The 27,283-nt window shown below is 42.8% G+C and overlaps 1 protein-coding gene across 1 annotated transcript in view; it reads right to left on the bottom strand.

Moving 5' to 3' along the window:
* Positions 1-1,039: 1,039 nt before the first annotated feature.
* The window catches only part of SLC9A6 (solute carrier family 9 member A6), a 42,351-nt gene continuing 16,107 nt past the window's right edge, over positions 1,040-27,283 (bottom strand). Inside the window, exons 6-16 of the mRNA XM_050964447.1 lie at positions 24,298-24,403; positions 16,465-16,606; positions 14,998-15,103; positions 14,502-14,590; positions 14,206-14,319; positions 12,355-12,466; positions 11,580-11,733; positions 9,989-10,019; positions 8,082-8,161; positions 6,284-6,389; positions 1,040-5,454 (exon numbers count right to left, since the gene is read on the bottom strand). Of these exons, the coding sequence (XP_050820404.1) occupies positions 5,179-5,454; positions 6,284-6,389; positions 8,082-8,161; positions 9,989-10,019; positions 11,580-11,733; positions 12,355-12,466; positions 14,206-14,319; positions 14,502-14,590; positions 14,998-15,103; positions 16,465-16,606; positions 24,298-24,403 (1,316 nt within the window). The 3' untranslated portion in view covers positions 1,040-5,178. The remainder of the gene's footprint in view (positions 5,455-6,283; positions 6,390-8,081; positions 8,162-9,988; positions 10,020-11,579; positions 11,734-12,354; positions 12,467-14,205; positions 14,320-14,501; positions 14,591-14,997; positions 15,104-16,464; positions 16,607-24,297; positions 24,404-27,283) is intronic.

Below are 27,283 nucleotides of genomic sequence, written 5' to 3'. Positions count from 1 at the left end.
TAGGCCCTGATGGACTGTTCCTCACAGCCCCTCTCCTATTGGCTGTTCCCTGCACAGCCTGTCTAGGCTGCTTTTAACCCCTTCCCTGCCAGTGTGGGGTGGATGCCTCATCACACTGCATGCAAATTTAGGCAATAGGCAGTCAATGAAGATTTATGAATGGTACAGGGCTACAGAACCCCCAAGTTACATCTCCAAAATTTCCATAACATCTTTCATGCTGAAGGACCTCTGAGGCCTTAAACAGAAAACAGGAACCACTTCACCCAACCCTAAGCCACCTCAGCTGGGGAAAACGATGGCTGCTCCAAACGCACACGGCACCACAAAACCAGGCAGGACACGACGTGGGAGAGAGCGTGGTCTCAAAATGTAGCTGCAAGGGGGAAATCTGGGCGAGCAGAATGTAATTAGAATTCAACCAGGATCCAGGGGCTAACATCTGAGTGGGGTCTTCAGAACCCACAGGTTGTTAGCCCCTTTGTTTTATGTTGTCTCCTACAGCAAAACCTCCACAGCACCATGACCCCTAACTATACAGTAGGGCTCTGATTGATTCAGGATAGTTTACCTAATGACACCACCACCACAACTTCCAGCTGTTTCTCAGTGCTGCAATGGCCACTTACCATCTGACCAGTACTGTCCCACTGTTCCCTTGTGCTGTCTCCGGTCTTAGGCAAAGATTGTCAACTCTTCCAGGCAAAGATGGTCTTTTTGTTCTGGGTTTGTGCAGCACCTAACACAAAGGAGCCCCGGTCGTGGACCAAGATGCTACTGCAAGAATTATAAGCAATACCACCACCAGCCATTCCCCACCCTGCTTACCTTCCACCCTCCAAAGCTGTATTGATGTTGGGACAGTCAAGCTGTGAACATCTTTTAACATTCCAACCTACTGCTCCAGATAAAATAGTTTTAATTGGAAGAAACCACATGCTATGCAATGTCAGTGATTTGCAGCAGTGGCTGATCATCTGTCCGTTTATCACATGCCTGTGAAAAATTCTTTTAACAATGCAAAAATGTCATGTCTCTGTCACATTTGTTATAGGTTTTTATTTCCCTGTGAATGAAAGAAACACTACAGACTTATTCAAGAAAAAAAAAAAACTTTTTATAGGCCTAGGATCCTTCTTTCACAGTACAATGCAACAGTAAAAGATTTAGTCAGCGTAAACAGAAGATGCAATAATGATCATCAACTATCACAAGCCAACTGCACAAACACCACAACTACTGAAGTTAGTGCCATTACTGGACAATTCAACAATACTAGAAGAAAAATCAAAACTTAATCAACAGTGCTTTTTCATGTGCAAAACTCAAGTCAATTCAATTTACAGATGAGAGGATTCCCAAAGGGTGACTTCTCTAAATCTTTAGAAAAGCATTGCAAAATTGTGCATCTGGGGCTGTTTTACATATCTGGCAAAAGATCTACAGGCCTGAATGCCTGGAGTGCTAAGCATTCACCACTCCCTTTGAAGTAAGTGGAAACTGTAGGTTCTCAACACCACTGAAGATCAAGCCCTCTGTATTCTCCACTACAATAGGATAATGGAAATAGTTTACTGTTAGTTTGAGCTGTTTCTACAAAGTCACTCCTGAATCTCAGCTTTGACTGATTCACTCATTCTGTTTTTATTTTTGAAGCAGTCCTTATATTATGTTTAACACACAATATAATTCCTGACTCCACAAAAATATACACACTAGAATATTTCTCTAAAGTACTTCAATAATCAATTAAAATGTTAATTGACATCAAAAGCCTAGGACTTTAGTAATGTGTTGGCAATTCAAATACTGTAGCTAATGTATTAAAGCTGGAGAAAGAAACACATTAACAACAATTAATTAATAGGAGTTAATTACGGCCTTGTGATGATACCTGGCATTGCCAGGTGAGTCTTGATTTCTCACAGGATTTTAGGCTATAGAGGCAATGCATGGAGGCCCTAACTCCAAATCAACGGCCTTGCCTAGGGTAGGATTTATGGTGTGACAGTAGCGTATATTAGCTAACACCTTCTTACTAACCTGTTTTAAAAGTTGAGCATTGCCTAGTTTTGAACTCGACCAGTTCCAAGCCTAAAGGCTGCGTGCAAACACATCCTAACACGATACCTTTCATCCTAGGCTAGACAGAACCAGTGAGGCTTTTGCCACTGTTTCCAATAAGTACCGGATGAGGCCCTAGCTGCTAGGGACACTTCAGCACACCCAATGCAAAGTGGGTGAGGTGATATCTTTGATTGGACCAGCTTCTGTTAGTGGAAAGAAAAAAAAAAAAAAAAAAAAAGCTTTTGAGCTTATGCAGAGCTCTTGAGACCTGTGTAACCTCAAAAGCTTGTCTCTTTCACCAAGAGAAGTTGGTCCAATCAAAGATATTACCTAACCCCCGGTGTGTGTGTCTCTCTCACATAAACTGGGACCAACATAGCTACAACTACACTGCAAACAATTTTCAGGAATTGTCTCTTAGGAATGTCTATGCAGCATCTGGGAGGGTGCTTCCCAAAGCAGGTAGATAGACATATGCTAGCTCACCAAAAATAGCAGCATGGCCGCAGCGGCACAAACTGATAGTACTGAAGGGGTCGGACAGAATTGGACGGGGATAGCTAGCTGGAGCCATCATGGCCACACTGCTATTTTAGCGTGTTAGCTTGAGCAGAGGCAGTGCATTTGTCTACATGCCTCGGGAAGCACCATCGAAGCCACAATCTAGACGTACCCTTATAGGAATTCTGACTGGGATCGGAGTGATTGGGCATTTCTCCACTGAAACCATTAAGTGGGCATAGCTGGGGCTCTACAGTGCTCTGACAGCAGTGGATTCTCCCAGGGAGAGATTGGGAAGCAATCTCAAATTGCTTTGAATATCTAGTAACTGAAGAAATCAGATGATGCACTCTTATCAGTGGCATATCTGAACAACAATAGCTGTGTTTTCCACATTCTGTGGTATCAGCATCGATCTTTGTAAATTGAATTCACAGTCACTCAGAATACAGAGGAAAAAACAGGAGGTAGTTATTTAACCTACCTCTTTTTAAAAGGCAAAATAAAAAAATATTTGATGTATAATGGTGCGGCAGCCAAAAATCAACACGTTAACTTTTTTCTTTCTTTTTCTTTTTTGAACACATGAAGTTAAGATACAGACATAATATAAAATTCACACTGCATGGAACCCCTGCATAGCAGGGAACAAACTGGCTAGCACTAAACAATAAATGGGTATGTTAACAGTAAAACTGCCATTTACTGGGTGCAATGAAGATTCTTATTTCCTAAAATGTAAATGCAGAATGTACACAGTTCTAGAGGAGTCCTATAGAAAAAACCGCATATTTTGCTTGAAAAGGAAAAAAAAATTCTTGGGGATATTTTAACTGCAAAATATTAGTTCCACTTCAGTAATTTTAAGGCAATGTTATTTAGACCTGAGAAAATGAAAAAAGGTAATTTTATTTTCTGAACTATAAATATACACTCAGTCAAAGCAACGTCACTAGGAGTTGTGAGTGCTCAGACTCTAAGAAGCCGGTCCCGTGCTACCCTGAGGAAGCGCGCTCTTGTTTTAACAGAGTGAGTCAGTGCTAACTCTGAAATCAGCCTAGTGTGTGTATTTGTGACTGTGAAAGGACTGGCTGATTGTGTGGCTAAAAATATATTAAAATTACACACAGTTAAGTTCTAGGCTGGAACTTTTTTCCTGGGAAAAGCAAGAAATAAGAGTTCTCAGCTTCTTAAATTTTCACTGCACCTTTAGCCATTTCCATCATTGAAGAATAAATCCTAGTACTCTAATGTGAAATAGCAAATTGTTCTGTGCTCTTCCTTGGAAAAATGTAAAAACATGGAAGCTCACAAACATTTATTATAAACAGTAAGAGACATGAAAATGAATCAGGGAGGAGGTTATAGTAACTCCTTAGCATGCAGTGTATCAAACAAAGTGCAACAATTTCAACTAGACAGGAGGACGGACGACTCCCTTTCAGTACCACCTCATTTTCTAAATATGTCTTAAGAAATCTCCATGTACAGTTTCAATCTACAACCTCCACACTTCCAGTTTGGATAGGTGCGACTCCGTGGTATAGCATGGAACAGCAGTAGACTTGTACCTTTCTTTAGTTTCCTCAATGACTAATTGGTAAAAGAGCTTCAATCCCATGAGACATGGCCCCTTCCCAAAATTCAGAACTCAATCACCTGTTAAAAATGTGTTTGTTGTCTTTAGAAAAGCTGTTTAAGACACAGCTGAAATGCAAACTCACCAACTACAAAGCCCGTGCAATAAACCTGATGCAGCTTGTGTGTGATCAATTCTTTCCCTCAAATACTACTGCAAAACACAAACTGTGATGCTCTGGGCCCCAATCTGAAAAGTCATACATCATGGTGACCCACCCTGGACCAGAGGAAGGCTGGGAGTGGCTTCCGCTGACGGCCCATTATCTAAACAGTGGCTTGAGTCACTTCAGAGCAAAATGCTCCCTTTCCTTCCCAGGAGCAAAGCATTCTGAGTCAATGCCGCTTTACAGCTCCTCCTGGCCTGGATAAATGAGGACCCGGCTCAGACTCAAATACAGCAGTGCAGAGTACGACTGGCTACTAGACCATCAGGCCAATCTCTGAGCAGAGATGTTGCCAATATTATAATGTGAGTATTTGACAATCAGAGATATGAGAGACCAAAACAGTCGTCATGTGACTAATAAGCAATTTACATCTTTAGCTGACATCTCCCTAACGACTCTAGGTAAGGCAAAGCAAAGGCAACATTTCATTTGTCATTCCGGTCTCTGTCAAGCTGAATTCTGAGTGCTAACAACTGAGAAATCAGCCACTTTCCCTACCCAGCTGGGACCTAAGGCCATATATCACACCACTTGAAAAGAAGTCCACCATGTGCAAAGGATTATTATGCTAAAAACTAATTTCTTTCTACACAGTGCAGTCAGCATGGTTTTCAACTTAAGAAACTGCAGCTTGCTCTTCACAAGCCATCTTGTAGAGAATATTTATATTCTTCTGACACCATATAAATAATATTTATACAGCTTAGACATTCTGAGACATGCATTAGATTTTAGGTAGTACATATTTCTTCGTGATCACATATGCAGATATTATTGTCAATTAAATCGAGCAACGTAAATCTTACGCTGGACCATGTCTTGCACTATCTACCAAACTCGACGGAGGCTCGGAATCATCCATGGGAAGGACCAGGCGTGTCCCCCGTATTACAAGTTCATGGTCCCCAAATGCCAGCTCCCGATCTAACGCATCTTCAGAATTGTTTCCTACAATCCTCCTCGACGTGCCACTGGATGTGATAGAATCTGCGTTCACAGTAGAATCCCCATATGTCAAACTGATGTCTCCATCATTCAAAATAAGGTCGGAATCATCATCCTTCAGCTGCTCTTGATTCTGAATGATGAACAGAATAAAGAGTTTATTTGCTTATCGGTTTCTTATACATAAGGCTAGAATTGGTCCCAAAGTCTGAGAACAACCAACAACAGACGAGAAGCAGTATCCAGTGATGGATTCTCCTTCACATCTCTGACCACAAAGTTGTGCCCTCGAAGACTTCCTCAATCCAAAGACACAGGCATGAGATATTAGCTTAACTGAGTGAGGACAAGAAGGGCTTTCAGGTCAATGTTTCTTCTGAGTTGTCACTTCTCACTAAACTCTTAGTAGGGACAGAGTCCATCATAAGAGGCTATCATGTACAACAGTTCACAAATGACCAGATGCATTATGGGTACTAAGAACTGCTGGTGTCTGGATTCTATAAACAGTTTGACCCTGACTGGCTATTTTCTGGTTTCTAATTCAATCCATCCACTGTGGTAAATGTTATGATGACCGCGTGGTATGGAAGACACAACCATCTCCAAGGCCACGATCACTTTGTGACCAATTATTTTCACCTGTGAAGGCAAAATGCACAAGGGAGGTACTTCACCTGCCAGACTACACATCTGACTTTCCATAAAGCTCCCAGCATCAGCTGTTTCACGGAGCAGGAGTCCCAAGATAGTTCCCAACAGTGACCCATGTGTTGGCAACACACTGGTGAAGTGAAAAAGCTGATGAATAAATACTTTAGATAACAGATGAAACCCCCCCAAACATTGGACTTAAGGAATCAGTGTCCATCCTCCAGAAAGTGGACAGAAAGATAAATACATTCGATTCACACAACACTGGGGTAGAAAGAACACATTTGGCAGACTAGTACAAGACTTACTTCATAAGCCTGGGGACTCGTCAGGCATCTGGCAACAGGTCCGCAGCAACTAGGCAGTGTCGTTGTGAGAGGAGGGCCACTGTGTGTCAACAGAGGCTTCAGATAGCTGTGGGGTGTGTTAAGGCAGAGACAGAGCAAGCCTGTCTTTATAAATCAAAGCACACAATGCCGTGGGGCTGAAATATGAAGCTGAGACAGGGCACAAAATTTAAACATTTCTGTTGATTAGGGAGCCAAGAAAGAGAACACAGCACCAAGCAGCCCTGCTGAGAACACAGCATCAAACAACAGAGGTAAGAAGTCAGTCAAGCCTATGCCAGACCCTTTGCGTAGCTGCTGATTCTGCTATTTGCTGTGTGCATCCCTTCGCACATGCTAGAGCATCTCCGTCACTGTCTCAGGGCGAAATGTCACTTCATCTTCTATTTTCTGGGTGTGTTTAAGGGCAAACAGCAAAGGTTTTGAGTGGGATTTTCAAGAGTGCCTAAGGCATTGTCTTCTCTAGGAATGGAGCGGCATCCTTCTCTTGTGTTAGCTACTGCATGGGACTAACAAGAGGTAAAATAGTGAAGAAAAGGCAGTTAGCAGCTCGCACACACGTTAGCAGGCCAAGGCAAATCCTGGGCTCTCCAAGTCTTTACCTCAGCCTCCTAACTCATGTGCAAACTACGAACCGCCCTGTCTTCATTAGGATTTCATCTCGAGCCCGTTACTGCATATTAGCTAACGTCAGGTAAGAACACATCTTTTTTTCCTAATGATGATGTGCCCTGTGTGACTTAAGGAGAATAAGTTCCAATGACTTTCAGTGGGACTTAAGCTCCTAAGTTACTTTGGAAAATCCCATCATGGGGCTAGCAAAAGTATTGAAGAGACTAAAACCATAACTGGATTCCAAATCTAGTTCCGCATACACATGCTGGAGCTTGGGCCCAGCTGTTTGCCCCAGCGTGATGCATTCACTTTCTTCCTACATGCTAGTCAGTAGTTTTCCCCCGAACCAAAAGCTGCAGCTGCTATTGGCACAGGCAGCACAGAGACCTGCTAATGCTCAGAACAAGCTCAATGTTGAAACCATTTTGTTTCCAAGAGGCTTACGTCGCCTCTTTATTTAAAGAAAGCCTTCTTCCCACTTCCTGCATTAAAGAATACAGAATATTTTACAAGGACTATGGTGCTTCAACTAAAATACGGCAACCAGTTCCAAACATTAATTGTAAAGGAAATCTAGATATTTGGGACTATCCAAATGAAAGACACGAGGAAACACGATAGCAACCAAATGAACAGGGAAACGAGCGTAATGAACATACCAGAACACAGTCCCAGTTAAACACCCTTTTCTAAAAAGGGCAACACCACCACTTTTCCAGCAGACCGCACCTTTCGTAAGAGCCTGGCAAATCACTTCACTATTAATTCATTCTGATGCATTAGGACAAATGAGACAGGCACAGCGAAAATTCAGAATGTTTTAACAGGAAAGGGCTGAGAAGAGCCTCAGAACTTATTACTGGACTCTTGCTGCAAGAATCACACACACACGGAACTTAAATAATTCCATATCATGATCCTTATGGTGAGCCTGGCTTTGAGCCGAGCCATTCATATAAAACTGTGGGCGGTAAGAGTTGAATAAATTCTCACAGGTACAGATATTATAAGTAGTAAAGAAGAACAATCTATCAGTTAACGCTGGCTACTCCGCTCCCAGGGGACAAAGCACGCGCTGAGTTAACAGGGTTACTCAGTGGGACAGATTTTGGCTCTAACATGTCCTTATTTCCACTAAGGATACTTGTGATCAAAGTTGTACCATAGCCTGAACAGCCAGGCACTTTCCGCTTTCGTACTCCTTCTTTCACTTTCCGGGACACCCTGCAACAAGAGTCATAAGTTGAACTATGACTGCACAATGCAATTCTCTTTCTCTAGGAACAGGATCGGCATGAAAACCCATTGTTCTGATTAAATGTGTAAGTTGAGGAAGAGGGGTTCTCCAGCTTTTTCATAGAGAATAATGAATTAAGGTGCTAAAACACACACATATTCTTTTGGCAATCGTGTAACATCCTTATGGTGCCTTCAGCAATTGCTTACATGGCAATTAATACTAGTGAGGTATTTCATCTGAAGCATCTTTTAACACAGTTTAGCAAGCAGAAATAAGAAGGTGCAGCCTGTACCATGTGACCAGCCAAAATCTCTGCATTAGAAATGTTAGTACTGCTCAACCTCAGAAACCACTTCCTTCTACCACCTTTCCAGTGCAAACCCTCACTCCTGCGACAGTTTAAATTGGAATTACACATTGTGCCCAAGAGAAGTGGAGGGGGAGAAGGGATAGTTCAGTGGTTTGAGCATTGGCCTACTAAACCCAGGGTTGTCAGTTCAATCCTTGAGGGACTATTTAGGGGTTCAGGGCAAAAATCTGTCTGGGGATTGGTCCTGATTTGAGCAGGGGGTTGGACTAGATGACCTCCTGAAGTCCCTTCCAACCCTGATATTCTGTGACTTCCCTCCCATTCCCTTCCCCCTTGTCTAATGTTATTTGTCCCTATAACAGAGCCAACTTGTTGGGGTAGAGGCCATGTTTTTTAATGCCCAACAGTGCAGTGTGCTGTTTTTGAAAAATCAAGAAGCTGAACACAAAACATCTGATCCACTGCAGTGTTTGCTACTCAAATGACATCATTTCTTAAAGAAGAGATTTTTATATGCAGATGCTTCACATGGATTCACTGTTTTTACCATCTGAACAACAATATTTTTCTTCAATCAAATATTTCATAGAAGTTTGGCTTGCAGACTGATGGGTCTGGGCTCCTCCTAACAGTATCTTAGTAATCACAGAGAGCAGAATACCCCCCACACAGGTGGTGTTATGCCTGGGATCCTCGCAAATAGAACCCCAGTGATTTCAGTGAGAACTCCAAATACAGAGCAGCTCAGGCCCTAATGGTGCAGGTGTCATACCCACAAGGAGAACGGTTGAGTGCTATTTTATCAGAGCACACTTTAACAATTTTGATGGGGCATTGCATGAGTCTTCATCTTAGAGCTAAGTACTTTCTGTTTTACAAAATAAACAAATGTAGTAAGGCAACAGCGGTGTGAACAAACAGTAGTGTGTGACAACCCGAGGGTTAAGAATAGCGCGGCAGATACAGAAAAGAAGATATCATCAAAGGAAACTGTTGTAAAGTGTCACATGTTGGAATAAAGAAGAGGAAGGGTTTAATTATTATTAAAGATCAAACACCTCAGTAGCAGGAAAATTAGGGTTCTGGTCTTAGAACCCAGTCACACTCCAACTTTAGGGCACTCTCTATATAGCACATCTTGAAATTCAAAATAAAATGGGTAAAGGTTTTTTGGCTCCAATGCTTCTGTTTAGAAAAGGTTTTACAGGGAAGAGAGGGACTGTACTAGGGAACAGATGGAAGTGACAATATACAGAGTGTTGTGATGCTTTTCCCACTACCTTCTTTCGGGTTTAGTTATCTTAGACGTGTCCCTTCTTTCATATTTTCACCTGACGGCACTAAAAGCCTCCACCTACACCAGGCTGGTGTGGAAGAGAGAGAGCACTCGGATGTACGTGTAAACCACCCACGTGGTTCTCTGTGACCATCTGCCACCAGATATGTGGTGCAAGTCCCTAGATAAAGATTCCTGTGGAAGCAGTTAAGGAACAATATTTACCAAGTGTTCTTGATCCGAATCCACACCGACCCTGCGGAGAACACAAGGAAATGGTTAGCGTGAACACAGACAATCCCACAGACATGCATGACCGTCGTTAGAGGAGCTCTCTTTTAGGTTTGGATTCATAGCAGGCTAAGTACATTCATCAGCTTTTCCTATCAGAGGGGTAGGGTCAGATATGGCTCCAGTCATACAGGAGAGACTGCCCATAATGGACAAACATTGATACGCAGCACAAGCCTATCGTGGAATTTCCAGTTTCCACAATCTGTTCAGCCATGCCCCCACGCCTGGATTAGCACCAATCATGGCAGCTCAAGGCTGACGTTCATCCATGTCCCTATTCAGAACAGCACTTAAAGCACCTGCTTAATTTTAAGCACATGCTTAAGTCCCACTGACGACTATATAGGTGTGCTACGTGTTTAAATGTTTTCCTGAACTGCCGCCAGAGCTGTGTGAGGAAACTGGACAGCTGTGCCTGTACTGAGCACAGTTCCAGAGCACACTAACGCACCTCACTCGCAATATTCAAAATCCAGCCCTCTCTCCCCACAAGTGTGCTAACAGCGCTGCGTAAGTACAAGTAAATGCATTCGGAGGCCACGGTGACAACACACGTCTGGACTGGCCTTAGTTGTGGGCAGGGTTTAGGAAAATGAACCTGTGCACTGATGCCCAAAGGTAACCACCATCAGGAACACCTTATTTCAGAACCCAAGTTACTTATTGCTTCTACTCTGCTGCGGAGTATTTGCCAGTTACCACAGTACAGTATGTATCTACAGCGACACCCAGGGGTGAAGGGGATTCATTTCACTTGTATAACAAAGCAGTCTTCCATAAAACATAAGAGAACATGCAAAAATCGAACGGCTTTGGTTTTGCCTGCAAGTGAAAAAACAGGATTCCAGGCTTTACTCAGTCTTTTGTATTCTCATTTGAAAGGGTGCAACATTTGCAGACTCTGAGTAAAATTAATGGCAGTTCTCCAAAGATTGGCTCCTCTGCACACCCATGCCTTTTGGTTTGGTGGCTCTGCTGGGAGGCACCCAGCATGTATATTCAAAGCACCCAAACATTTCTGGTGTCATCGCTTGATGCAGAAGCCATCTGACACAAAGAGGTGGTGTGCGCATATGCATGGCATCACATAAGGAAGCATCTACCCTCCTTAAAATCCTCAATTCTGCATGTTTGGGAGAACAGTGGTAGAGAGGAAAAAAAGGAGATGAGTTTCTTTGATCTCCCCATAATACACACCTGTGAAAAACTCTTACGGGCTGTAGGACCCCAATGCTTAAGCAGTACTTACTGCTGAGTCTCAGACAGTTTAAAGTACACAGCTGAAGGTGGCTGCCTCCATGGAAACAGATGTCAGATTGCCATAATGGGATAAGGGGATTAGAAATGACGACTGTTTCAGTTTTAAGGCCCAATCGTGAGATTCCAGAGTGGGGAAATCATAGAGACTTGCACCTTGGGAGGAACCAAATAATACTGAGTCCTGCTATAATACTGCACCGGATTCCATGGGGATCACTGCATTCTAGGAAGAGAGAGAATGGGGGACAAAGGTCTCACTCACCTGATATGCAAGCAAGATAACATGGCTGTAGTGCCACCACCAAAAACCCAGACGGTGAAAAACACAATGAGAAGTGTTGTGCTGAACATCATCTGTCTAGCATAGGTGGCAGTGTCTCGAATGGCCAAGGCAAAAGCCATGGCGCCTCGCAATCCTGAGAGGAAAGGCAAAGTGGTGAACTCCGGTAGCCTCATGAAATCTGCAGCCCATGCTGGTTCCCACTGTCCATCTCCAGGCTTCTACAAGCCCCAAACAGGGGCTTATTTAATCTAAGATGCGTACCCTTGGCATCCTACAATCCTCTTCCTAGACTAACCGCACCCATTCTGCCTGCCAGGTTACTCTTGGCTGCAATCAAGTTCTCATCATCCCTTACATTTCCAGAGCACCTGCCACTGGAGGATCTCAAAGTGCTCCAATGAGTTGAATGAAGCTGGCAATACAATCCCCATTTTAAAGATGAGGAAAACAAGCACTGAGAGGTCAAGTGTTTTGCCCGAGGTCACAGCTGGTCCATGGCAAAGCTGAGACTGTATCCTGACCCCTTAAGCACTACGCCATTGGTATGTCACAGAGAAGAACTGTACTCAAAACTGATACTTTTATATTAACTAGCTAGGATGTGGATATCTGACGTGTGGCCCTGGTTTCACAAGTAGCCCAGCTAAGTTTAAAGTTGGAGGAAGAATGTTTCAGGCTGTTGACACAGGGTGATTACTCGTGCATTCATGAGAGGGAGTGGCAGGGAAGAGACACAGGGACTGGGGTAACGTACCGGCAAACATCATCATGTGCTGGAGATTTGTTCCAATCTTGTTTCTTCTCCCCAAATTAAGTAAAAAGGACAGAGGATAAATATTAGCAGCTCTTCCCAGGAAGATGGCAAACTACATTCATATACACATTAAGGAAATTTTTTCTTCAGTTCATTTCCTACTACACCTACATCTGCATTCAAAGTTAATTTCTATTGTACACGAGGATTCTTAAAAACCTGAAAAGTGTCCCCTCCATTGCAATTAATGGACAGAAACCCAGCTTCAGGTGCTCCAATATCCCAGTGAGGGGCAAACTACAATCTTATCTAAGCAGAATCCAGGACTGCAGTTCAAGGTAATCATAAAGAGACAAGTATAAACAAAAGAAACAAGACAAAGAATACAGTGCAAATTACATAGCAGGGAAGAGGGGGGAAAAAATCACTAGTTCTCCATTCCACACCCACCCCGCCAGCTCATGTTCAACCGCAAAAACTATTAGCTGCATGTGTGTCAGCTAGCAACAGTTACAGCAACTTTATCATCCTCAGGGACCTTTCTGGAGTTCAAGGTATCCCGACTACGTCCATCCTTCTGCTCAAGTCACTCTCCCAAGGGTACCATACTTCCAAATTTTGCTGGAGTTTGAAGGACACATGCTCTAAGGAAGGGCCAGTCCCTACAGATTATCCCGTGAAATGAAAGCTGCAAGAGTCCAGCCAGCAGGGAATAGCATCTCACAGTTTTCATGGCCTTGGAGATCCAACCCCTTCGCATTTTTGCCTTTCCCTTTTAAACTGTACCTTTTAATACTTTTACCTCCCACGGTAACAATAACCTTGATGCCAGGTTCCAATTCTGCCTACAATAACATGCAAAAATCCTTCCCGCTTTTCTTTTCTTTCCCGAATGTCATGAATTGCACGAGACATTTTTATCATACTGCTCATGAACATTCCTATTCCCTAATCCAGTTTCCACTGCAGAGACACAATATACTACTCTTATCTATTTCCCCAGGCCAGACATCTTTGCTCTCCATCCCATTGGCACAGTCTTGCAAAATATCACGAACATTTACCACACCCGCCACAATATCTCTTCTCCAGTCCTGACAAAGAAAAAGCTCATGCTATTATACTCATCCATCAAAAACAAGTGACCCTCCCAGGCAAACAGGAGAAGACAATTTTACAAGGCTGTCTGGTTTCCCTACAATCCCAAACTGAACTCCTCACAACCCTCACTCTTTGTTCTGAGACACCCAGATTCCTTTTATTTGTCTGAGGACAAGCCCCCGGTCTGCATTAGCACGAGCCCATGCAGAACAGCAAAGCCTTTAGTGCATTACTTGTAGACACCAGCTCACGCTTTCATGCTGCTGATCTGAGGAATTTTTCAGATATTAGCCAAGCTTAACAGTCAATCTTGATCAACAGTGAAAGTCGGATGTAAATGGCTTTTTCTACCAGGAAACATTCCATCTTGCAAAACCACTAGTTTTATTTAGTACCACAGGAACACGTGATAACCCTTAGTTCCTCAGCAGCACATTTAGAATTCAACGCAGAGTTTCAGGCTGAGGTGGTTAAAATATCCACTGACATGGACTAAAGTAACAGACATAAAAACGTGGCAAAAGCAGAGACTGACGTCTTTAAAAATCATCAACCGAGACAAAAATGCATAAGGGCTTGTCTATACAGATAGGTAGTGTGCAGTAAGCTGGGGTGTGCATCTACAGCACACTCACCTGCTCCGCACTCACTGGCTGTGTGAGCCATGTTACTGTGCACCAAATGCTCCCTACTGCATCCTGACCTACTCCTGCCTGAAACGCCACTAAATTGGGTTGCTCCAAAGGATACAAAGGCTCCCACTATAAAAGTAGGGTTGAAGTCGTGATTCTGGAAGGTGAACAATGTGAGTCCCATGTAGGAGAAGATGAAATTTTCTGCCAAGAAATTCAGAAGCTCAAACAGCTAAAGAAAAAATAAACGTAGTTAGTTATCTTGCAATAAGACAAAGGTGTTCTCCTGCCTGTAAAATACATCCACAAAAGTGATTTTTAAGGAAAGCCAGGCACATTCAGAAAACCCAACTAGTTCTTGCAAAGGAGAGAGAAAAGAGAATTTGATATTCACAGAGGCTGAACAGTTCTTACCTGTTTAGTTCTATGCTGAGACTCTGTAGACAAGTTATTATAGGTATAATGGGCCTGGGTGATTCCACAGAACAATACTGCTACCACACCTGGGGATCAGAATGCCACAGTAAAACTTTTGTACGTAAAATAGGAAACAAGAGGTACTTATTTATATTTTACTGATTTTTATGCAACACTAAAATATTGAAATAATTATAACTTTTGCATTTGTTTCTTCTGGTCTTCTCTCCCAAGAGACTCTCATGAAATTTACACAATTTAAATTTGGGGGGGGGGGGGGGGGAAATCACTATTTTTTTCCCCTGTAGGCTACATAAGTTTTGTGCTGTAGCGTAAGTTACTTGATGCTGAGTGAGATTATTGGCTGCAATAAATACATTTGAGCATAGGGAAGCCATTTAGTAGTTCAACACATATGTGCTAATGTGTGTCTCAGCTATATGAATCCCTAACTCTCCTACCCATTTCCAGCAGCTAACACGCTGTATCTTACCTGTAAAACCACATGCTTCAGCCAGCAAGAATGTGCTCCAAGACATCAAGAAAAACAAACCAGTTTCCAGTAAGGGGAACTCACGGAGTTTGGTGAACTTGGTGACGTTGCAGACTGTTAAGGACAATACATTAACATAACAGATTCTAGCTACACTACATACAACAAATGAACAGGAAGACTCACACTATAACTTATTTTCTGAGTATCAGACATTTATATTCTGGACAAATTTCCAAACAGCAAGGTGAGAGGCAGAGAGAGCCCATACTAACAGCAGGGCGGTGGCAGAGTAAGGACTGAGTTAGGGTGGGAGTATATTCACTGACTTTAATAACTGTTGGATCAGTTCTATGGCAATTAACTTTACATAATCCAAGAATTGAGATGTAATGTAAATTTTTGATTTAAAGAATTACAGAAAACTTTCTTGATGACTTACTGTCCCCAACTTGGTAATATACATGGGCAGTCATGTTTCAGGTGTACCTAAAATCACTACAGAAGTATTTATCTTCCCTTTAAAATGTTGATTGTGCCAGGTACAGTAGTAGTAACTCCTTGCTTAACGCTGTAGTTATGTTCCTGAAAAATGCAACTTTAAGAAAAACGATAAGTTAATCCAATTTCCCCACAAGAATTACTGGAAATGGGGGAGGGGTTAGGTTCCAGGGAAATGTTTTTCACCAGACAAAAGCATATATATGTGTACAGTACTTGTACAGTATTGCACAACTGATTATTTTTAGTCTAAAGGGACAAATGTTATTTTGAGTACTGAAGTATTGTGTATGCAGAGAAATCAGAACAAGCAAAATTAAGCATGTTTTTCTGTTACAGTGAATTTTAGGGGAGCTGATAGGGGGCTGCCGGTCCACTCTGGTTCCAAGCCCCCAACAGCAAGCTCCAATGGGCTGCTCTTCCTGCAAGCAGTGGACAAAGCAGGCGGCTCCCAAACAACGTTATAAGGGAGCATTGCACAACTTTAAACAAGCATTTTCCCTATTTGATCAGCAACGTAACAACGTTAACCAGGACGACTTTAAGTGAGGAGTTACTGTATATACATTGGGCCAGATCCTGCTTGCCTGACTCACACAAGAAATCACACTGAATTTAACTCCCAATATACCTTTTGTAGAGCTCTATAACAAGTGCAGGACTTAGATAAACTAAGCTGCAATTTCTGAACAATGGGTAGTATCTGAAATCTCCATTAAATAAAATGAAGTGGTCTATATTAACAGTCCCAATGACACAATGTTTGTGATGTAGAAAGAAACTGTACACTGTAAGGAAACCAGACCATGTTCTGTACAATGGGTAACATTACATGGCTTCCCTCTAATCACACAACTTTAATAGCTTTCATTAAACTAGAACACAAAATCATAAACACTTATGATTATCTGAAACACATTCTAACAGCATGGAATACGCTTTCTGAAATACCAATGAAAAGGATATTAAAGCAGTGACTACTCCTGTAGCAGCTCCCATTGCAAAAGAGCCACTGAATATCCCAAGGAAGATGCCAATGGACTTAAACATTGCTGTGACATCAAACGTGTGGCTGTTGTCGCCCGCCGGCTGGTATGCTACGATTGAACTGGAAGAAATGAACACTCCTTAGTTTGGACGGAAAGAAAGGTGTGTGGAGCTGCATGTTAATCTAATGGCTGTTGCATAAAAGGCAAAAAGAGGACTTCAAGTACTGTGTGGAAGCCATGCTGTGACTGCACCTGACTTCTCAGCACATCGCACCAGCTCAAGGAATCAAATCAAGCTCTCACTGTACTTTTGGACCCACCTATACTATTGGGTTTTGAGGAGGTTTATTCTATTGTTTGTCCCCGCAGGTAGCCAGGAGGCAGGAGCCATTCCATGATGATACTGACCCTGCACCACAGTCATCCATGTTTTTGCCATTTCCATGCAGCTCTGCTAAAATATGCTCTACCTAGGGCTACCCTTAAAGCCCATATTGGCACTTCAGCATAGTCCAGAATGGAGCAGCCCACCTGTTTCCCAGAGTGAGCAGTGAGAGCATATTACACATGTGCTCTGTGAACTATGCTGGTTCAAACGATAGTGCCCCATGTGACTCTCCTTCTCTTGGACCCTAGCTCCCTAAGGAGCAGCATGATGCCTGCGAGCAGCCAAGGCACGTTTACCAACAAGCCCAGATGCTCTCACTGGCTGAGAGAAGTTTCCAGGGAGACTCCCCAACTGTGAACTTGCTCCTCCTGATGATACACAATACCCCAAATTTAGTGACCCTCTCATCCTGGCACAAGTCCTTTTTGGACACTAAGCTGTGCACAATTGCTGGTTCGGTATGATTATCCCTTTACAATTACACTTTGAGCCCTATTGGTTAGCCAGCTTTTAATCCATTAATGGGTGATGTGTTGATGTGTTCTAGTTCCTAATCAAAATGTTATGCAGTCCCAAGTCAAATGCCATGCAGAAGTCTATGTATATTACGTCAACACTACTACCTTCAGCAACCAAACTTACACTCCCATCAAAAAAAGATAAAACCCATAAACCTATGTCGACTGGCATTCAATATTTCCCTCCATTTTAATTCTTTATTAATCAAGTCCCATAGCAGCCATTCCATTATTCTGCCTGGGATCGATATCAGGCTGACTGGCCTGTAATTACCCAGGTCAGCCTGTTTACCCTTTTAAAATATTGGCACAACATTAGCTGTCTTCTAGTCCTTTGGAACTGCCCCAGTGCTCCAAGACTGATTGAAAATGAGTATTAATGGTCTGAGAGCTTCCTTGTCGGCTCTTTCAAAACACTTGGAAGCAGGGTATGCAGACTGGATGATTTTAAAATGTCTAACTTCAGTGGCTGCTGCTCCTGAGTTACTGTTGGAATGGAAAGTATTTCATCAACATCACACAATAGGAATATATCACCTGGCTTTTTCCCAAATATTGAATATATATTTTTTCCTGCATTACTACTGACAATTTTACCATTTCCATCTAGTAATGAACCAATATTATTAATAGGATTCTCTTCCCTCCTAATATACTTAAACTCCTTATTGTCCTTGATTCTTCTGGCCATGCATTTCACCTTGTGTCCTCTTGCTTCTCTTATTAATTTTCTACAATTCCTAGTTTCTAATTTGTATTCACTAAATCAACTTCCCCTTTTTTCCCCATTTGTTTTATATATATTTATAGCTGCTTTCACTTCCCCTCTAAGCCAGGCTGATTTTTTAACCAGCATAGCTTTCTGTCTCACTTGTGGCATCTAGTAAAATATTCTTAAATAGTTCCCAATTATCATTCACATTTTTCTGCTTACATTCTTTCTCCAAGCTGATTTGGCTCAAATTGTTTTCAGCTTTGTGGATTCGACCCTTTATAGCACCATATATTACTGGTTTGGATGTTATTCTATTTACGCACAACAAACGTAATCAACTCATGACCACTTGCACCTAAACAACCACTAATTTCAGTTCTGTGTTCATTATCAGTCAAGATTAGGTTTGACACAGAGTTAGATCTACTCTAGAACAATGGGGGCTCTGCCTTGGCCACAAGCTGAGCTGGGAGCCTTTACAAACATCTTCACAACTTTACTAGATTGTTTATTGTCTGATTCTGTGTCTCCCTCTCCCTCTCCCAGCAGCTAGAGAATTGAAAGGGCTTGTTCCAGCTTGTTGGCTACCCAGTCCCCTACTGGTACCAAAACCTCTCAGCTCCATACCTTCCCCAAAACAGCAGCCTGGCCAGGAACGGGAAGTGGTGATGACAAAGAAGAGGGTAAAATGAAAACGGAGGAAATCCGCCCCCCGCCTTCCCACCACAACCCAGCAGTACACCACCATCCTTTGTCTATGGTGCCTGTCTAAGGACCATAATGAAAAACTTCTGGACTACAGCACAACACGGCCAGACTCTAGGGATGTGGAGACATGGAAGACCAGAACCCTCAAAGGGCCTCGAACCACATTACCCCACTCCTTCCCAAGCCCTCACTGTCACTGGGTTGAAGAAACAACTGCATAGAACACCACCCACTAGGATATATCCTAGGCACCTAAAGCCAAATTCTTGATCAATAATATCATTCAATGGAGTAGGAAAAAATAACCTGAAGCTCCTACTGCCAAATACAAAGTCAGCACCATCCCTGATCTCCTCTTGGATGAAACACCTGGCTTTGCTTACATCACTGGGACATGGTTCAATGAAACCTCTGATCCTACCCTGGCACAGCTGATCCCCAGAGGATACTCTGTATGTCGCAAGCCAAGACAGACTCCAGAATGAACCCCTGGGTCCCATTACCCATGCCAAAGCTCAAGAAGCCCTGAAAAATACTAGAGCCACAACTGTGAAAGATCCATGCTCCTCCTGGCTGGTAAAAGTGAATGGGCACAGTCAATGCCTCCTTCAGAAGCACGGCAAACAAACTCCTTGAAAAATTCAATAGTTCACTAGCCCTCAAGTAGCCAATGCGTGATCCTGAAGATCTCCCTAACTACTGTCACATCTGAAACCTCTCATTCCTGGGAATAATCACTGAGAAAGTAGAAACCACTAAACTCCAACAATGTGTGACATCAGCCAACATCCTGGACCCCTCACAATAAGGGTTTGCACCAGGACACAGCTCTGGTGGCATTAAAAGATGATTTCCTCACAGTTGTGAACACAGGTAAGATTTCCAGACTCACACTGACGGCCTTCACTGCAGCCTTTGACACAGTGGTCAATAAGGTACTGCTAACACTCCTACATGACACATGGCCCAGAGCGACTGTATCTCTAATTGTTGCTCTTTTCCAGTGCTCAGAGAGTGATGATGGTAACTGCTTCTCCTCTGTAAAGGCCCTCACCTGCTGGGATCCATCCTGTCTTCAACATCTCCATGAGACCACTGGGAGAGAGAGTGGGATGCCATGGGCTCAGCTACCAACAGTACGCTGGTGGCACTCAACTCTCGCTCTCATTCTCAAATGATACAGCCACCCCCACTACTAAAATGCCAGGAAGCCTACTGGAAATTGGCTCTTGGACGAAGATCAACCGGCTCACGCTGAACCCTGGTGAGATCGAAGTGATGCAGGTTGAAAAGAAGAAAAGCTTTGAAGAGGAGGCCAAAACATTGTCACCACCTTCCATTGAAGGCACACAGCCCCATTCGTCAAAGTGGTGTGAAGGCTCAAGGCCCTGTGTGACTCCCCACTAAGCTTGGATGGTCAGGTGGCCTCAGTTTCACCTGCAGCTTGCTAGGAAACATCACCCCTTCCTCCCAGATGAGGATCTGGCCATAGTGACCCACGCATGTGTCCCCTGCAGGCTGGATCACTACAGCTCATGGTACTGGAAGCTGAATGTGAAGACAATGCACAGGATCCAGATGGTATGGACTGCAGCTGCTCCCTTCTCCATGGCTTAGGCTACCGTGAGCCCACCAGGTCTGTGATCAAGTCCCTCCACTGGCTAAAGGTCAGCTCCTGATGCCAGTTTATGTCCTTGGTCCTAATTTTCAAAGTAATTCATGGCTCAATCCCCAGTTACATCAAAGAGCAAGTTTTGATCTATGAACCTGTGATAGCCGTGCTCCTTGGGGACAATGCAGATCACATAGCTCAGGTGATCTGCCTATGGAACAGTCTTCCAGAGGAGATCAAGCAAAACCAGACCCTGACCATCTTTAGGAAACCCTGCAAAGCCTCTCTCTTTGAGAAAGCCTTTCTGCCATAAGCAACAATTCAATCACTATTTTTATTCCTAAAGCCTTCCCAACCCCACCCTACCAAAGCCCACCAGACTCCAAAACCTGCCCCGTAAAGGGAGAAGTGCCAGAGACTCCATGACACCCAATAGGGACTTCACTATTCATTTTCTATGGAAGGTGCTCAGATACCATGGTGATAAACAGCTTCAGTCTTTAGCAACAAGTATAACAGAGGCTTTGACAATTTCAATGCCCCACATAGCTTCTGTCCACATTAAAACTTTAGTTAAACTGCAATTTGTAGTATTTTTCTGATCCACCATTTCAACAGATTCACATTACTACTAGATTGAATTTTTATGGTAAACTATCCAACTTAAGGCTTTTTAAACGCATGCTGCAGCACCCTATTCTAATGTTAATCTTTCCTTAGTTCTTTCCTAAGCAACAGCAGCAAAATACTTAAATGTTTAAAAAAACCAACAAGTATGTATGTAGTTTCCCCCTTTTTACAGTAATAATTGGAGATATACCAATCTCTTAGAACTGGAAGGGACCTCAAAAGGTCATTGAGTCCAGCCTCCTGCCTTCACTAGCAGAACCAATTTTTGCCCCAGATCTCTAAGTGGCCCTCTCAAGGATTGAACTCACAACTGTGGGTTTAGCAGGCCAGTGCTCAAGCCACTGAGCTATTCCTGCCCTCCTTTGTACAGTAGGAAAGTGAGAGCAGAATACAATTTGCATTTACAAAGCACCTTTTGTGACTGAAATAGAAGTAGATAATGCAAATGCACCACAACACAGCTAACTATTCAATTCGTTCCCCTCCTTTCAACCCTGAGGGGAAACTGGAAACGGTTAAACTTAAAATTTAGGTTGACTTAGCTACATTACTCAGGGGTCTGGAAAATTCACACTCCTGAGGGCTTGGCTACACTCGAAACTTCAAAGCGTTGCCGCGGGAGCGCTTTGAAGTGTGAGTGTAGTTGCAGCGCCAGCGCTGGGAGAGAGCTCTCCCAGCGCTGCATGTACTCCACATCCTCATGGGGTTTAGCTTGCAGCGCTGGGGGCCACGCTCCCAGCACTGGGGCACTGTTTACACTGGCGCTGTGCAGCGTTGTATCTTGCAGCGCTCGGGGGCGTTTTTTTTCACACCCCTGAGTGAGAAAGTTGCAGTGCTGTAAAGCTCCAGTGTAGCCATGGCCTGAGTGACAAAGTTGAGCCAACCAAACCCCCAGCGTAGAAGCTGCTAAGTAGACTAAAGCAGTGCTTCTCAGCACCGGTCCACGAGCCGTCAGCTGCCAGTCGGCAGCGAGTTTCCTCATAAGAGCGTCTAATAGGCTAATAATATGGCACCAGTCCCTGGCACATCGGGAAAAAAAAATTGACAGTCCCTCATATCAGATAGCTTGAGAAGCACTGGACTAAAGAATTCCTCTATCAACGTATAGCTACTGCCTCTCAGAGAGCTGGATTAATTACAGCAATGGGAAAACCCCTTCCATCACTGTAGGACCCATCCACAGTATGGTACAGCAGCACAACTGCAGCGCTGTAGTTGTGCCACTGTAGCGCTTGTAGGACAAACAAACCCTAAGAGGGGAAAAGCTGTCCTGGAGATGCTGGGCAGGCAGGATCTAAGCCTACGTACAATTCCAGAATTTTACCTAAGCAGTCTCCAAAGCCTTGCCTTTTTCTGTTAAATACTCAAAAACTACCCCAGTAAAAGGGAGACAACAAACCAGAGCTTTGGACACCCAGCACAGTAATTATCTTCAACTGCAAGCAAGACTGAGTTGACTCTCCTGCTGCACTTAAAAATTAGTTCTTTTTTGTGTGTGTCAAGGAAGAGATTTCTGTAGCTAACTTACTAAAGATAGGTAAGCCTGGTCAGTATGCTCTGAGCAACTGGTATGCATCAAATCCACATAAAGAGAAATCCTTATAGATTATATATTTAGGTCTTCAATGTAATCAACTAGTTACAGTAATGCACTGTGTACTCACAAACCTAGGGTATATTTTAAACAGTGTGTTTCTGTCTGTGAGGCCTGGTTACAGGACCATTGCTAAGGGGATGTGTGTTAGGTCACTTAAAACACTTCTACCTTTGTCACTCCGCCCCATTTCGAGGGGAGGGCTACCCACAAACTTGCACCAAAATAACTCAATGGATTGTAGCTCACGCCATTTTTATGCTGGTACAAGGTGTCCAAGTGAATGTTCTGATTTCTGAAGAAGAGTGTTTTATTTCGATTTAATTTAATCAGAAGAGGACGCTCATAATCTGAAATATGAGCCTCCACATACAGAACTTGCACCAACACAACAAAAGGGATGAATTGCAATTGATTTATTTATTTAGGTTCACACAGGCATGTGGGCGTGTAGACCAGCCCTGAATTTCATCATTGTGATGTGCAACATATTCACCTCCTCTCACCCAGAACCTTGCCACACACCCTTCACATTCAGTTTTATGCTGGGACACATCTTAAATATGGCTGGATCACGCAACACTTACATACTCTGGTGATGGACGCAATATAAAAACAAAAAGATAAATACAGATAGTCGAAGAGACATCAATAGGCTATTCAATTTAGTAAGTACCGCTCAGATATGAGGTGCAGGACTGGTCCACACATTGTAATTAAAATGCGGACAATTATCAGTCTGGGTTCTCAAATATTTCAGAAGATCTAAATTATTTTCTGCATTCATCTTAACCATAAATGAATCTGCTATGATCACAAATACTATATATTTCAAAACAACTTTCATGACAACAAATACAATGAATATGCAGGAAAAATACGTTACAGATGCAGAAAAGTTTTAAAGAATCATAGTATATCAGGGTTGGAAGGGACCTCAGGAGATCTAGTCCAACCCCCTGCTCAAAGCAGGACCACTCCCCGGACAGATTTTTACCTCAGTTCCCTAAATGGCCCCCTCAAGGATTGAACTCACAACCCTGGATTTAGCAGCCAGTGCTCAAAACACTGAGCTATCCCTTCCCCAAAGCATCCACTTGATTTAGGGAGAGACAATTTCTGTCACTGATGCTCTCAGTCCAGATACTCACTACAGTTGCAACAACTGTCTTCTTCTCAATGCAACTGCAGGTGGAAGGTGAAAAGAAGCAGCTGCTTTCCCAAATACTGCCGCTAGAGGAAAAGCAAGTGTGTGTGGGTGGAGAATTATTTGAGAGTGATCTCACCCGTGAGTAGCATTAGCAGCATGTCACAGCAAAAGAGCAGACGTGTTGTTCCTTTTTCACATTACAGGTGGGTGGTAAGATTCCCTATCGACTCATTCAATAGGCAAAAAAAATAAAATAAAACATGCACTGTAATAGCTGTAATTATGGCCTCAGTGATCCTTTCAATTCCCAGCAGCAGTCTTTCATTGATAGGCTAATTAGAAGGTGATTAATACAGAGAATTGTATTGAGTGGATTAGCAATGAATTCTGATTATTATAAATATTGCTATTTCTATTTTCTCTGATGCAACACCAGGTGATCTTTAGTGTCTCACATGTGACATACATAACAATTAAAAAACAGAACACACTTACGAAGACAGCACTATGGCAACGGCATCATTGAGGACGCTTTCACCAAAGAGAAGGGCATACAGCTCAACATCAACCTGAAGCTCATGGAATATGGCAAGAACAGTCACTGACAAACAGAAAAATAGAGAGACATTTCAAAGATGCCATTACTTTTTTTATGTAGATATATATAAAGCAAACCTGGCCTTTCTAGAATTCTACCTTCCTTTGTATTTTACTAATCTGCTTCTCAGTGTAGCAATGCTTCATGCAGTCTTTGCTACTCTTCCCTGGGCCCACTCAACTTTGTGTTTTTTAGTTTATGTTGTTTTTTACATACAGAACAAGGACCTGTATCTCCCCTGTATAATGAAGAGTTATCCCCTGTGGAGGCCTTTTTTAATTCTGCCTTAATCTTGGAGTAGTCTTGATTTTATCATAAGATCCTAGAAGCGCTCGTTAATATCAATATGAACCAACATCAAGGAAAGTGCCAGTACATGTAAGAATTTTGGGGTTATCTGGAAACAACAAAACAATGGGCCAAATTCTGCCTCCAGTTGCTCTAGTTTTACAGCAGTGTAACGGAGATTGGAATTTGATCTATTGTTTCTGCAACTGTTTGACTCTGAGTTGGTAATGAAAATAAATCAAGTTTTATGGTCAGTTTTATGGGAACCGTAAGAATGTCTAGAATAAGCAAGATGTCATACAATGAAATCCTTGCTCTTGCGTCATGCAAAGGCACACGGGGGCATTTCTCACATAGGCTTGGACTAATGCAATGTGACTGCCCTAAAAACCCTTTTAAAACAATTACCATATGAAAGGCAAGAAACTCAGATACGCATATTCAAGGAGCTTTAACCCATTTACACACAAACAAAGGCATTCACTGATTGACAGGAGATTAAAATCTATGTACACTTCTACCTCCGTATAACGTTGTCCTTGGGAGCCAAAAAATCTTACCGCGTTATAGGTGAAACCGCGTTATATCGAACTTGCTTTGATCCGCTGTAGTGCAAAGCCCTCCTCCTCCCCCCCCCCCGGAGCGCTGCTTTACCGCGTTACATCCGAATTCATGTTATATCGGGTGGCATTATAACGGGGTAGAGGTGTAATACTTTATTCAGGTTTAAGCAGCATAGGACCTAATGACCAAAAACAGGTCGGTTCAAGAAAACATGCCCATTGCAGAAAGTCCCTAATGCAGATACTTCATTTTAAGCACGTGTTTAAGTCCTATTGAAGTCAGAGAGACATACGCATGTACTTAACTGCCTTTCCTGAATGGGGGCCACAAGGAGAATCATTTGTCAAGCACTAACGGTGTGCTTGGCGCTGCAGAAGACACGGACTAGACAATCCCTGCCCAGAAGAATTAACAGTCTCAACAAATGGACAACACAAAACACACTGGGAGAAGCTGGGAGAGGATATGAGTTCATATTTTAAAGTCTTCTATTAAGGGGTAACTGTCAGTGTCACTTGACTGTATTAAGTGTACAGGCACAACTTTTATAGTAAATTGAACAATACTATGATACCATATAGCAATGATACAAAACAAGGCAGTGACTCTATGCTAAGAGGGTATGTTCTGGACCATTATTTTAGGATGCCACAGTGGTTTTTTTATTTTATTTTTTTTAAACAGAAAGTAATTGTTGGGTGAGATAAGGAGATAGGAGTCAAACTGCATCTGACAAGAATAACCATGGGCATTCATTTTATTGTCCAGATTGAGAAAAAGCCACAGGCATTGCACATACACAAAATCTGCCCATTCTGTACAACACAGGATGTCAATATCAGCTTTTAAACAGGTCTACATGGGTATGTCTACACGGCACCTCGGAGGGTGCTTCTCAGCACAGGTAGACACGAGCTCCAGCCAGCCATGTGGCAGCATGGCCACGGCAGCACAGGCTACACACCTTAATGCAATCCCGCCTGCTCCCCAGGCACATACTCAGATGGCTGGCCCGAGCAAGCCCACCTGTGCCGCAGTGGTCACATTGCAATTTTTAGCGTAGAGCATTAGAGCAGAGCCAATGCATGTCTGTCTACCCGCACTGAGGGTCTGTCTACACCACGCAGCTTTTAGCGACAAGGCTGTGTCGACACAGCTCTCTGCCGGTACTTTGTTGGCAATACTTTCAGCCCCATGAGCGGCGTTAGCTTCGACAAAGCCGCGTTCACATTGCTACTTGCATCGGTAAAACTTTTGTCTTTCGCCGGGGGGCTTTTTTAAGTACAAAGTTTTTTTTTTAAAACAAAAGTTTTGTTGACAACTTCTCAAAGTAGACATACCCTGGGAGACGCCCTCCCAGATGCTATGTAGACACATGATAAGAACAGCTGTAACTTAGGAGGCAGAGCTAGCTGCAGTGTCTCAGACCCCTGAAGGATTTACTCAAATTTGCTGAGAAGTAAGGCACCAATGGAAGAAATTCAAGTTCTACTCATCCTGAAAAAAGAGGGCAAATTTTTGCTCTGTGTTCTTAGATTAGATTATACTGATGAGTACAAATGTGATGAAGACAGTTAATAAGCAAAAAAAAACCTTGTTGCATTCAAATATAACAACATTTAGCATTTGTATAGCACTTTGTAAATCTAAAGAGCTCAGCAGACTGAAATTAATTTTTTTTTAAAAAATAATCACCATTGTTCTTGTTATGGTTAGATAAAGCCAGTTCATATTTTAGATTAATACCAAAAAAATTTTATCCATGCAAAACGTTGAGGCTAGAGATTGTCTAGCACATACTCTGAAAACACCCTGAATTCACACACTTTGAGCAGTGCTGATTGCTTGCACAGGGTGCTAGAGGCTAACATCTGCCACACTCACTGTGCGCCTGAACTAAGCCCCACTAAAGTCAACAGAAAGCCTCTCAACGACGTTAATGTGAGGACAAGGTTTTGGAGGGGGGCAGTTTTGTATATAATTCAAGCATTATTTTTCTTGATGGAGATCAATTTTACCCCTAAAAATGAG

This window comes from Gopherus flavomarginatus, chromosome 8 (assembly GCF_025201925.1).
Source record: "Gopherus flavomarginatus isolate rGopFla2 chromosome 8, rGopFla2.mat.asm, whole genome shotgun sequence".
Lineage (NCBI taxonomy): Eukaryota > Metazoa > Chordata > Testudines > Testudinidae > Gopherus > Gopherus flavomarginatus.
Note: the sequence above shows the minus strand (reverse complement) of the source record. Positions and strands in the feature narration are given on the sequence as shown.